At 36.4% G+C, this 13,580-nt stretch overlaps 1 protein-coding gene across 4 annotated transcripts; it reads left to right on the forward strand.

Annotated features, from left to right (window-relative positions):
- The first annotated feature begins 679 nt into the window (after nt 1-679).
- Nucleotides 680-12,547, forward strand: LOC133721036 (uncharacterized). Of its 4 annotated transcripts, none has more exons than XM_062147549.1 (13): nt 680-867; nt 968-1,184; nt 2,954-3,001; nt 3,093-3,178; nt 4,446-4,493; nt 6,673-6,791; nt 6,901-6,980; nt 7,977-8,042; nt 10,525-10,572; nt 10,654-10,742; nt 11,455-11,511; nt 11,820-11,932; nt 12,067-12,547. In XM_062147549.1, the coding sequence occupies exons 2-13, from the start codon at nt 986-988 to the stop codon at nt 12,239-12,241; spliced, it is 1,128 nt and encodes a 375-aa protein (XP_062003533.1). In that variant the 5' UTR covers nt 680-867; nt 968-985; the 3' UTR covers nt 12,242-12,547. The 4 variants fall into 4 exon arrangements, with proteins under 4 accessions (XP_062003533.1, XP_062003532.1, XP_062003534.1 ...); XM_062147548.1 differs by having other exon boundaries at nt 681-867; nt 7,971-8,042; XM_062147550.1 differs by lacking the exon at nt 680-867 and adding an exon at nt 2,512-2,545 and having other exon boundaries at nt 1,015-1,184; nt 7,971-8,042.
- Nucleotides 12,548-13,580: the final 1,033 nt, after the last annotated feature.

Raw genomic sequence — 13,580 nt, forward strand, 5'->3', positions numbered from 1 at the left:
TGGCCGAAGTCGCTGGAATTTGTAGAAGACTTCGCAAGAAAGTTTCAACCTTTAGATCGTCGATTCTCCTTCCTCGTTCAATGCATGGATGATCTAAGGCCACTGGGTTGTCGGCACTGGAGGAGAGGAAGCTATCGCCGGTGGTCCGCCGTGGAGAGGTGGTCGGAGGACCGATTTCCGATCGGACCCAGTCGCAGGTCGTCAGGTCTGCTAACCGAGTCAGAGAACTCTGATCCCTTCTCGATCCTTTTGGGTCGACCAACTGATTTCACCCAAAAATCTCTCTAATTTCCTCATTACGCAAGCACAAGCGGTAACTTGCGATCCTCATTAGAACCCCTAAAAGGTCGAAACGGAGTCGAAAGTAAAAATATATCTCGTTTACTGTCTGAAAGACTAGTAAACCGATAACTTGCGATCCGGGACGTAACAGCTAGAGTCTTAAATTCCAACATTTCGATCGTTAATAATCTATTGAACAAATATTTAAAATCTTGATGATTAATAAATTGTCCGACCAACTTTTCCTGTTTGACCAGGAATTGACCAAGGTATGACAAACCTTTCCTGGTTTGACCAAGATTGACCAAGCTTTTTTTTTTTTTGGGATCAAAGACGGGCGCTTTTTCTGGGGGCCTTACTCCAAATTCAGATTTCCATTTCACCCAAAAAAGACTCTTTTTAGTTTTCTCTAATTTCCTCATTACGCAAGCACAAGATTACCCTTCACATTTTCCCTGGAAACAAATATAGACCCATCAAAAACCAACCCAGAAAAGCTCACCATCAGAAGAAAGCAAGCAACCCATCAAGCCAGAGAGCAAATAGACCAAGATTCAGATACTCCCCACATACTCCCCACCTACGGTAAGAGCCCAACTATTATCAACCTTGTGCTAGTAGCCCAAGAGGCCCAATGTTATAGGAAACAGACATCTGATGCTTTGAATCGTAAAACATTTTTCAGAGGCCGACGAAACAAGAGATGATGAATTCCAGGGGTTTGTTTGTTGCTCTTATTCATCACCATCGTAAGCTTTCGACGTCCAATTTCTTTGCCGCCCCAAGCCATCATTATCATTTTATTCAACACCGCCTTCTCCACTCATCACCATCCCCAAACCTACTCGTTAAAGCCTTCGCGATAAAGGAAGATTATGATTTGGAAGTTAAAAGAGTTCAAGGTAATACACATAGTCTCTCTTAGGTTTTTTTTATATTTATTTTTATCTGAATTAGATTAGAGTTAGATGGCTGCGCTTGGCTTAACATTAAATTTTTGGTTTGATGAGATATTTTTATTTCCATGATATTTAGTAAGATGATAAAGTCCAGCCACAAACTAGTAAATTTACTATACAGATCCTCGTTTCTTTGCTCTGTATGACTAAAGTTTCTGCCTCTTGTTGTACTGATGATGCTAAAGCCCATAATTAATCTGTTTAATTATATATATATATATATATATATATATATGATTGGTGGTTACATGATTAAAACTTTTGATCACCTATTAAAAAGGTTGTACGATTACTCTCAGGTTATGGGCTGCTATTGGCTGGCTACAATACCTGCTTTCTCTAGTCTTTTCCCTCAACCCAAGTGGATTGATTTAGGCTCCAATACTTGTAGTGTTCAAGCTATTCATTGGTCTGCTGCTTTTTGTTTTGGTTTACAAGTTGAAATGTATCACTCTCTTTGAGGCTAGTTTGAAACTCCTAATTTGCCTCCATCTGCTATCAATAAATATGCTAGGATTGGCTTGAAGCTAACATGGTTTCATCACAGACACATTGGTTCATTTAGATTGGCCCTTCCTCCACACTGGTTGCCTTAAACTTATTGTGCATGGTAGCAGGTGGAATTTTGGTTTTGGCCTTGTGGGAATTAGTAAAGGTTTTGTAACCAATCTTGGTTTTGGCCTTGTCATTGATGCTGGATGAGAAAGACTTCTCATATTGAGAGTATGTCTCCCTGACTAAAATTTGTTTTTTCAATTGGAAGCGGTGCATATTGTTGTTGTTTCGGTACTTCTTTAAGCCTTGCACCTCTATTGAGTAATGCCTGAGTCGCAGCATCAAGGTCTGACCCAAATTGAGTGCATCAAGGTCTATTGAGTAATGCCTGAGTCGGAGTACAGAACCATTGAAGCAACAAAGAAGACATTTATGAATTTGAGTTTGATTTTGATTTTTGCTTTTGGTATTTGAGATTTGGTCTGATGTTTGGCAAATTGTTCAAATTGGTTGTAATGTTACGCGATAAAGGCTGGGAGAGCAGAGAGAGATTGGGGGATTGGTTGCCATGCCAAACTAGTGTCCATATGTTTTGTTTTCAAAAATTTCAGATAAGTTGAGATTTGTCTCTATGTTTTTTGGATAGTTCATCAAGGCTTGGTTAATCCTTAATCGATCAGTTGGTTCTTTGTTCTTTTTCTACTCCACCAATCATTCTCCTGGTGTTCTTTCCTGTGTTGTTCTTTCTTATTAACAGTTCGTTCTTCTGTTGTAGTCCTTAGTCCTACGGAGCACCAAACATGGATCAGGTATTAGTTTAGCATAAGCCAGGCTAGAGAAGTCCAGGACTCTTATAGAAATTAAGGTGAGGCATGGTAGTCTCATGAAACAAACATGCCCTAGGTGGGCTGGGTTATGTTTAATCCAGTATGAGAACCCACTTTAATGACCAAATGTGAGACTGTCCAATTTCTTGGTTTGGTCAGCCCACAATCCTATACCAATGTGGTATCTGCACTTTGGGTTATATCAATTGCTACAATATGATCGGAGAACTAGCATCCTCTGGTGATAACTGGTTTAGGGACAAAATTCAAAAAATAAATTAGCAGGACCCTGCATCCCTAAATTCACTTGTAATTTTTATGCTCTATTTCACTCTGTTATCATTATTTAATTTCTTGCAGCTCTTAATTTTTTTTAATTCATTGGTATAGATCAATCGTTGCCAGCAATTTTCTGTGTCACTACATACTCTGAGCCCTGTAAGTTGCGATGAATTTACTTTCATCAGTCAAGCCGTTTGCAATAAGCTGTGTCTGTTCTAACTTATTTTGGGTGTACTTTCTTTTGCAGTGTGTTTTTATGTAGCTAGACACCTTAGGAACATGAATCACCGATTCCCAAATGTAGCAATATCTGAATTCGTTCTTGATGCTAAGGTGTGTCGCTGTAATCTACTCTTCTCTTGGGAACAATTTTAGTTTTATAGCAAACTCTTGAATCTCTTCTTAAGATTAAGGTGTTTTCAATTTTTTTTATTTTTTTTCATGATTCGAGTTACAGGTATTAAGATTACTACAGTGCTTTATTTATTCAATATTTGAAATGGTATCTTGGGGATAATGGTTTTGGAATTTTCACTTCCTATGTGGCAATGTAGTTGCACTGTTTTTTTTTTCCCCTCCCTCTTTGCAGAAAGAATGTTAGGCTGTTTGATTATAATTATGAAGGTAGATGATGGGGAAATAGTTTCATCCAATAATTTGTCTATGAACTATTTATACGGAATTTATACCATCTTGAACCTAGTGATAGGTAGGGTATAAGGGAACTTGAAAGCTTCTTTCAACGGAAAAGTGGGTAGCGCAGAAGTTATTAACACAATAAAATGTGAAGTTCTTTACACCACAGGTGTATAGTGTTTAGTGCCCGCCATCTGAGGTTACTGAAGGTGATGATGGGTAATGATAATAAATTTCATGTTTATAAAATCAATATTTAATATTGCTCTGTCCCTTGCAAATATTAAAACCAAACTTTACACTGCTTTGGGCTTGGAGATGGATGATTGAAGAATAACGGAACCTGAAATTTGGATATCATGATAGACAAAGTAGCAATGCATAAGTTTGGAAAAAGAGAAGAATAAGTTGTGAAAGTTGATTCGATCATAGAGGAATTGCTGCAGTCACAGTTGCATTATGACAATTGCATCTTGTATCATGACACATGGGAATCTTTGTTAAGAATTCTAACAAAGCAAAATTGTGGTTAATCTTGTGAGGATAAAAGAAATATTTTGGTGAATAGAGTTTAGCCTTCCATGAGAGTTAAAGATTTCTTTATAGAGTTCAGTTATGATGAGTTTAATGACGTAAAATGGTTTAGTTCGAATGTGCAGTGCTATCTCGTAAGCAATCTTACAGCAAAAATCCTTCATATATATTATTTTTACGTATCTTTCTAATTCCCTTAATTCTGTTGAGCTTACAGCAAATTCCAATCGCCAAATGTTGTTATTGATCCATGGTCAAGTAACCTGCATTTGCATTAAAGTATTCCTTAATTGCTTGTTCATCTAATAATTTTTTGTCATTATACTTTCTTTGATATATGATATCACATGTGCCTGCTAATGGAACCATTATGATCTTATTTCTGGTTATGCCTAAAAATGAGTTGACCTTTTGTTTACTCTCCGTGCAGGCCGACAACTATAAAAGCACACTGAAATCTCTTGGTATTTCCTATACGGTAAATGATACGAACCTTTTATTTTCTCTGGATGCAGATTTCATACTTAGCTCTACTGATCTGATTACTATCTTTTGTTTTCGGAGTGCACTTGAAAAATTTGGTTGTACTTTTTAGCAGAGGGGGCTGTTATTGTCACTTTCCAAAAGTAGTTCTGAACTTTTTTTTTTTTTCTCTTTCCTGTTTTTATTTTTTTTATTTTTCTATACAAATTTTGTCATTCAAATTGCCAAGACTGCTTCTGTCCTCATCCGCGTGCCCAATTATCAATTGCAGCAACTTCTTTTCTTTTAACGATTTCAGTAAGCAATTATAGAGTTCAGTTATGAACTTATGATGAGTCTTTATAGGGATTTCTTTATGGAGTTCAGTCATGATGAGTCTAATGATGTAGAAATGTTTAGTGAGAGGGTGCAGTGCTATCTAGTAAGCAATCTTACAGCAAAACTTTTTCATTTATTTTCCGTATCTTTCTAATTCTTTTTATCCTGTTTAGCTTGAAACAAATTCTAGTGATCAAATGTTGTTATTGATCCATGGTCAAGTAACCCAACTATCACTTTTCCATCCCCAGCTCATCATAAGAGTCAAAATTCTTCTGTTGCATTCTTGTCCATAAAACGCAAAGGCTGAAAAAAGTCCTTAGGAACTACCCTGCAAGCTATGACCTCCCTAAAAAGCTCCTGAACAAATTTAGGGAATAAGAGCAATGTAGAAACACATAATCCGCACTTTCCACCCCAATTTACATAAGATGCACAATGGGGCAAAAAACAAGTGAAGGTTATCTTCTTTGAACAAGGATCACAAGTATTCACCCTTCCAACCAGATCAAATATCTCACTTAGGGAGGAACTGACGATCTCCAAATTTGAGGAGCATGATTGAAATAAGGGAGATTTCCTTTATTGGACAAGAAGTTGCTTTAAGATTTGCAGCAGAACTTCCCAGAACTATTAATCTACCTATGTTGTAACGCAAGACTCCGCTAGTCTAACAACTTTGTCTGCAGCCGCATTAATCCATTTTCCTTTCTAATTTTCGAACCTGAAATAGAGCAAAAAGATTGAGCAGCTCTAATAAATTGAACTACCCTCCTTGCAACCTGACAGGAAAGAAATTGTATCGTCAGTGAATTGAATATGAGAGACCTCCACTCTTTCTCTACCAACCTGGAGCCTTCAATCAATGTATTTGCGTTTATTCCATAAGTCTGCTTATTTCTGAGAACAAACTAATCACTCATCCTCATAATTGCAGAACTCAATTCCAGCTTAAACAGAATCCCACCATACTCTCAAGTACTCAAAAAAGTCCTTCACCCCACAGGAACCCACAACTACTTCCTTCCTAATCATTGTAGCAACGATGAGCAAACAAAAACTAAATTAAGAAAATGCTAGCTGGGATTTGAAAGGTTAAAAGAATCAAATTCAAATCTAAAACTTAACAATTAAGAAGAAGAAGAGAAGAGATGTTCACTATTGAAGTAATAGAAGAACAGTGAATCTCTAATCGCCAATTCGTCTTTTCTAAAAAGATAGATGATTATCTTCTCTATCAATGATATAGACATTGTGATTTTCTTCTCTAGCTCTTATTACCTATATTTTTCTGTTTATGTTCGGCCAATACATGAACGTTGGATGGTTATTAATCAACAGTTTCTTTTAAACTTAAAATGAGTATTGTGAGTCCTTGTTATCTGGATAAGTTTTTTACTAGTTGTTTATAGAATAGTTTGGAACTATTGTGGCTTTTTACAAGTTTTAGGCTTGTAGCTGAACATTTAATGAGTGAGGCCAATGTTGGCGATTGAAGCTATAAATTTATTCGGAAGAAAAGGAAATAGTAAGGAGTGCAGAACAACATATGGGTAGTGGCGTCAGCTCTCTTTAAGTCTTATCTTATCATAAGTAATCGTTAGAAAAGCTATAGTTCTTCTTCCTTTTTCCTTGTTGTGGACTTGTCCACTTTGATTGAATCACTTTTTTGTTGGATAAAAGTGGTATCACTCTTTGTAATGGATAAAAATTGTTTCTCTTCAGGGCAAAAAAAAGAAAAGAGAGTTTAGAAAGCTAAATCAAGCTATACTTGGCCTGGGGCAAAGTGTGCTAAGCATTTATTTCAAGCCAAGTGATTATATTTTAACCTTTGCTAATATGTTCATCTTTTGCAGCCAAGCTTCCATTTTTTTAAGAATGGAAAAAAGGTAAATAAGGTAGGTCTTAAGAGGCTCAGAACGGATGCTGAGGCTTATGTCGAATGCTTGAAAAGGATTGTTGAACAACTCTATAAGTATTTCTCAATATCTTTTTTTGTTTTTTTTTAATTTAATTTTTTTTTTTGGGTGTTTCTGTACGATATAGGGAATTACATTATATTGTTGACTTTTCTCATCTTCTAGCTTTCAACCTACAAAGAGTTCATCTAGCAGGGAGAACAAGAGAACTACTGAAGGAAGTGATGTAGAACGTCCTAAAAAAGGTGAAAATAGTAATATAGTTGTTGGAGGGTGGGAAGAGGAGCCAGTGCATAAAAGGAAGTGGAGAAGGGTTTGGAAGTAGAAGCAATTGTTGGTGGTGAAGATGCCTGGTTGAGATTTGGCAACCGCAACACAAGAAAATGAGTTTATTTATTTGATCATCATATAATTCCATCCAAACTCTAACCCCAATTTCAAATTCCTACCTCACCACTGGCAATTGCTTCTACTTCCTAACCTTCATTTCTGCAACACTGGGGCCTCTTCTCATTCTCAGGTATCCTTTTTCTCTTGGACAATAATATCGTCAAAATAATCATATAGTTGTTGCATTCATCTTTTCCATTGTTCCCTGTTATTTTCTAAATGTCATTTAGAGATCACCTCTGTAGAAAATAATCAATGAAGAAATCGTCTAGTCATCCAACCATATCAAACAAAAGACCGTTCGTGATGAGAATATAACTGTAGCAAAAACCATTCATTTGTTAATACATTTGGATGACTAAGTGACCTCTGGATTCTCTGTTTTGCTGTAGTAGATCTCTGAATTTAGATAATGAATGGTAGCAATCATAATAGTAAAATGCAGGATGGAAAAGAAAAGGTAGAGAAATGGAATGCCTTGGTCCAAATTGATCCAATTATTGTAACTTTCTCTGAATTTAGATAATGAATGGTAGCAATCATAATAGTAAAATGCAGGAATGAAGAGAAATAGTAGAGAATTTGGATGCCTTGGTCCAAACTGATCCAATTATTGTAACTTTCTGTGAATTTAGATAATGAATGGTAGCAATCATAATAGTAAAATGCAGGATTGAAAAGAAAAAGGAGAGAATTTGGATGCCTTGGTCCAAATTGATCAAGTTATTGCAACTTTCTTCTATGAATTTGTTTTTGTTGTTACCACTGACTTCAGTGTTCTTAAATTTGTTTATATTTCCTTTCCAAAAAAAAAAAAAAAAATTGTTTATATTTTATATATATAGTTTCAGGTTTTGCAAGCTGTGAGCTCATTCTATCAAAGGAGGAATATAATTTGGCTGTTAACAGAATTCAAGGTAATATTCGCTTTAGGCATGCTTTTCTCCACCAATCTGTTCCTCGCCAGGTCAACCCCCACCCCCTCATTTACAAATGAAAAATATATTATACATGTATGTTCAAAAGTTTACAGAAATTTACTGTTTTAACTATCAAATTTTAGTATTCATTTTGATCCCTGTGGTGTTATTAACATGGTCTGTGGTGGTGTATTTATCGCGTGTCTTAGACTAGCTTAGAGGGTTTTGGAGGGAATAACTTCAATACAAGGCTGTGCTTGTCTTTGATGTAACGGGGACTAGTTTTTATTTTGGTAGTATAGAATGTGCATGCTATTATGATGTTGGATTGGTCAAATAATGCTATTTCGTTTTTGCTTTACAATAGTTCTACTAGATTAATTGTTTACATTAAGAGAGAAAGTAAGTAGAATTACTACTCTTCTGTGAATTTTCATGATATCAAGTGAGGTGATAGAAGATGGAGATAAAAATGACTCGAGATCAACAATAGAGATAATTGACTCTTGGAAGAGCATTACCTTATTTGTTGCAGGTAGAATGACTTTGCCCCATTCTTGTATAGCTGTCCTAGCCGTAGTTTCCATGGGTTGATTTGTCTTCTTCGTAAAACGTTGGCTTGCATAAGCCAGTGATTTCTTTCATGAGGGTTAGGATTTGCGTAAGCCTTTGGTTTTGTGTACATGTGCTGGTCTTACAGCAGTGGTCTTGATAAATCTATCTGGCTGGGGTCTCACTCCTTTAGGAAGTTTTCATTTAGGAATGCCTTTAAGTTATGAATAAAGACTGGAAGTGGAGTATTAATTCCATTTTTGGTATTGGATTTATGTTACTTCACAATCTTCTGAATACAATCATGGTAGCTGTTTTTGAGTGGCATAAGGCTGAAGTTGCGCAAAAAAATAAAAATAAAACACTAGACTTGATTCTTCACTTGGGTAAAATCTCCTGGATGGATTAAGATCAATATTGATGGAGCTAGAATTCAATCAACTGGTACTAATGGTGCTGGTGGTGTTTTGTATGGTAGTAGTTGAGCTTGGCTGAACCGCTTCATGTCAAATCTGGGAACTGGGCAAGTGTCAGATGCTGAAACCTGGACACTTGGGCTCAAGATGGCTGCTGACTGGGTTGATCAGATTACCATTGAATCTTCCGCCATTTTAATCAATTTTATCATTGAGGAGTTAACTATCATCATCCTTTGGGTCCTCCAACTGCTAGCTGCAAACATTTCCTTACTGGTTGGACTGGCTGCATGATTGCTGACTGTTTGGCCAAACAAAAAATGACTAGTTCTCAACGCTGCGTTTTAGATGATATAACTGGTTTCTGTATATTGACAGTTACTTGTATTACTCCTATGGATCTATAATTTAACCGAAAAAGAAAGAAAAACAAAAATCGTTTGGGAAAAGACTGTCATGTAATGCATTTTTGACGCAATGTAGTTCTTGGTAGTTGTCTGTTTGCTTTAATGTCTTTATTAAATGTCGTTTAGAGAGTGGGTAGTTGTCTGACAGCCGTCTTAGCATTTAATGTAATCTGGAAATTAGGAATCTTTAAGAGGGAATGTGCAGGGAATGTCTAGAAAAGTCTAGGGAATGTCTGGTAGTATTTTAAGAGGGGGTTTAGCCCAGACCTGTATGAATTCAGTTCTGAAGCGTTATTCAAAGTATTCCCATTTTAAAATACTTTAAGGCTTTTTCTGATTTCTCTTAGAAATCTAGGCTCCAATGGTGTTTGGAGTAGCCTTACCTATTCTAAGTGTCAGTTCCACACTTAGTTGCTGTGTTTGTGTTTTCATTTACATCAATTTTGACTTGAAGGTAATCTTATAAAGAAATATCAATGAACTACGAAAATCACTAGGGACAAGAACACTAACCTGTAGGTGAGATACTCTCTGCTTTCAGCGAATGAAGATGACCAGCGGTCAACACCAGAGGTTGTAAGTTGGGGTTGAGGGCTTGAGTTGGTCGGTAATCAAACTGTAATCATACACTAATTAAATTTTGTTGGAACACATAAAGTTGTGAATGAGATAACTTGTTTTCACCAGTAATAACTTTTTGGTGGGCGGGATTACAGTTAATCCAGTCTGAGACAACTCTAATGACCAAACCTGAGATTGGACATTCGTGCTTTATCCAGCCACCAACCGGGTCTGTCTGTTCCTCATAGTGGTGCTTTGGTAGTTTTTGGTATGTTAGCTGTGTATATCTATTGTTAAAGAAGATGGGAGAAATTTCCACTATATTGATGCTTTTATGGTGACAATTCTTAAACTAGAAAGAAAATATTGTACAAAATTAAGTATCATGGACCTGCCTACTTGACGGGTTGGGGATGGAAATGCCAATCCCTTTCCTACAGTCCTAGCCCACTCGTTGTGAATCCCTTAATTTTCTTCTTCATGACCTTGTTTACCTTCATGCATTTTCTAATGTTGTTTTTTTTTTTTAATTGATTGGACTAGATGAATCTGTGCCAGCAGTTTTGTACTTCGCTACCTATTCTGAGTTCAGTAAGTTCTAATTTACTTTCATCATTCAAGCTGTTTATTTCTTCTTTCTCGATTTATTCTTTGTGTACTCTTCTTCTGCAGCCAGTACCGTGGTATATGAGTTTCTTCACGAGGATTTGAGTGAGCGATTCCCACATGTAGCACTCTACGAGTTCCTCCTTGATCCTAAGGTGTGGTGTTATATTCTAGTCTTCCGTTAAGTTGGATCATTTTTTCTTGGAACCGTTTAATTTTATGGTGGATTAGATCCCATGTCAAGTGTAAAGTAAAAAAGAACTCAAGTGTTGTTGGTTCTGAAATTTAGTTAAAAGTCTTGGGCCTAGTTTGGGATCGCTAGACTTTTACAAAAATCTGCTGCTTTTCTCCTGTGTATGTATCTTATTTGTTTATAAAATTGTGTCTTTCAAATGAAAAAAAAAAAAAAACAGAGAGAACACAATTTACAAATAGAAATCGAAGAAGATGCTAAAAACATCAATTTACCATGGAGGAAAAGTCAGAGAATTGATCCTTGCAGTTGCATCTTAAACTCTATGCAAATAAATATTGTATCATCTTAAATTCCGCTTGATGCTTATAATTGAGCTTAAATAAATCTCTGAGACGCATGCTTTTATATGCAGTTGCAGTTCATAGTCTTCATTTGTTTGATAGACGTGTATGGTTTTTCCTATGCCTGTCTTGTTGTATGTGCTCTTGTTCAGTTCTGGGTAAAACATGAACTTATTGGTATACCTGATTAAGATTTCATTTCCATTTGCCATGTCTAAGTCGCGTGTTCATATAATTAATTAATCATCTTAAATCTTATAAAACAATTATAGCATAATTTTTTTGTTATGCCTGAAAGTAGCTGACCTAACAATGTTATTCTATATGTAGGAAGACGACTACGAAACAACACTGAAAAGTCTAAATATTTCCTCTATAGTCAATGCGGTAAATGAGTTTATCCTTTTATTTTGTAATGATGTAATGTCAATACTTAGCTCCCCTTGCCAAATACCCATATGTTTTACCTTTGTTTTCAGAATACAATATAAAATTGGGGTGTTTTTTAAACATATGCTGATTAATATATTCTGTTGTTTCCTTGAAAAACCATAATTAATAGTTTAGCAAAGCTAACCGCTGTAGTTGGCCCAGGTGAAAGAAGACCCAAGGAGTTTGTCAACGCCTGAGTTAATATATTTTACCCCGTCTTTCATTGCAAATTATTGAAATCAATTTGTGTGCATCTTTTGCAGCCGATATTCCATTTCTTTAAAAATGGGCAAAAGGTAGATGAGCTAGCCTGTGAGAGATTTGAATTTTATCAGTATGGCAGAGACTTGGAAAAGATTCTTGAGAAACTATACAAGTAATTCCTTATCTACTTACTTTACATATGCAAACCTTTATGTGTTTGTGAATGTGGTCTTGGATTATCCAATACATATTTGAATCACATGAGATAGTTACTAAACCCTATTGTTGAATCTTCTCATATGGTAGCACTCAACCTGCAATAAGTTCATCTGGAACTGGGAGAAAAACTACTCAAAAATTACAACCTGTGAAAGATAAGGATAGCAAAGGAGTTAGAGGGCAGCGAGGGAGGAAAGTGAGGGATGCCGCAATGATTTCCAAACAGACACAGAGTGGGGGCAATCATCAGTTTGTAAATTAATGAACCGGGTTCTTCTGTATCATGGCTCTCTGTGCTGAATTCTGATGCACTGGAAATTAGTTGCTTCTTGCAGATGAGAGAGGTGACGCGGGAGGCATGTTCATACAAGTACGAAGCACCATATCATTAACACTCCCCCGTGTGATTAATTTAGCTCCCAGATGTATATTCAGGTTCATTGTCTTGGTTATTTACTACTGGGTATTTTGAATGATTCATGTATCAATGGCCTTCTATAGAAGGGCTATTATATAAGCATTGACAAATGAGTTCTGAATGTTGGTGGAAATTCTTTGTTCACGTTGATTCTTTTGTCCTGCGTATGCTTAGTAGTTTATCTCGTTATATGACGTGCAACAGTTTTTGCCTTTTTCTTTTAAGCGGAAACTACAGTTTCATTAGTGGAGCAGAAATTACGTAGACATAAACTACTTCAGTTCACATATTTATTATTACACCCCAAATAGAGATAACACCAAATAGAGACTCTAATTATGGAACGAGGACAACTCCAATAGGTAAAAGCCGAGTCTTGAATGAGACATAATGCCACATGTGTTGGCCATTTTGCAGTTTTTCTTGTTTTTTAACCTCACCAAATTTCAACTGACCAGCCAAGTGAGCCAGTGAACAGCACACTCAACCTGAATAACCCGGATCCCACAGCATTTGCTGCTAGCAATGGAACATATTATTTGAGAAAGAGGAAGGACGCAGTCCTCTCTCTTTGCCCAGTAAAGATGAAGAATCCTATATCTATTTGAAGAAGATGAAGCCTTTCACTAGGTGAGGACCAATTGAAAGAAGCTGGATATTTAAAGTTCTAAACAGATGAAAAAATCCAAAAACAAAGCATACAACCATCATGCAATACAAACACAAGGTAACTATATTTAGATCCAAAACCAAAGAGTTTAAAACATAATACCTACAACGTCATGCAGCTCATAATACAACGTCATGCAGGGTCCATTTCACTTTTTAATACAAGCTTGAGGACCAAATCATTCACCTTAAGAGCCTATTTCTGGTCAATTTAATCTCACACAACATAGTTGCAGATCACCACAATTCGCAACCAGGCTGAAGCCGAAGTATTGGACCACCAGGCCAATCATTTGTTCCTCGTTGTTCCTTCTCCAACAATGCCTTCACGCATCACATTTTCCTGGGCTTTTGTGCCAACTTTTTGAGGGCTACAAAATGTGAAATATACGATAAGGATCAGTATTAGGGCTAAATACTGTTTAGTACCCTGTGGTATGGGTCCAACATCAATTCAGTCCCTCAACTTTCAATTTCATCTAAAACACCCCCACACTGTCATTTCTCGTCCAAT

Source organism: Rosa rugosa, chromosome 7 (genome assembly GCF_958449725.1).
Source record: "Rosa rugosa chromosome 7, drRosRugo1.1, whole genome shotgun sequence".
Taxonomy (NCBI): Eukaryota; Viridiplantae; Streptophyta; class Magnoliopsida; order Rosales; family Rosaceae; genus Rosa; species Rosa rugosa.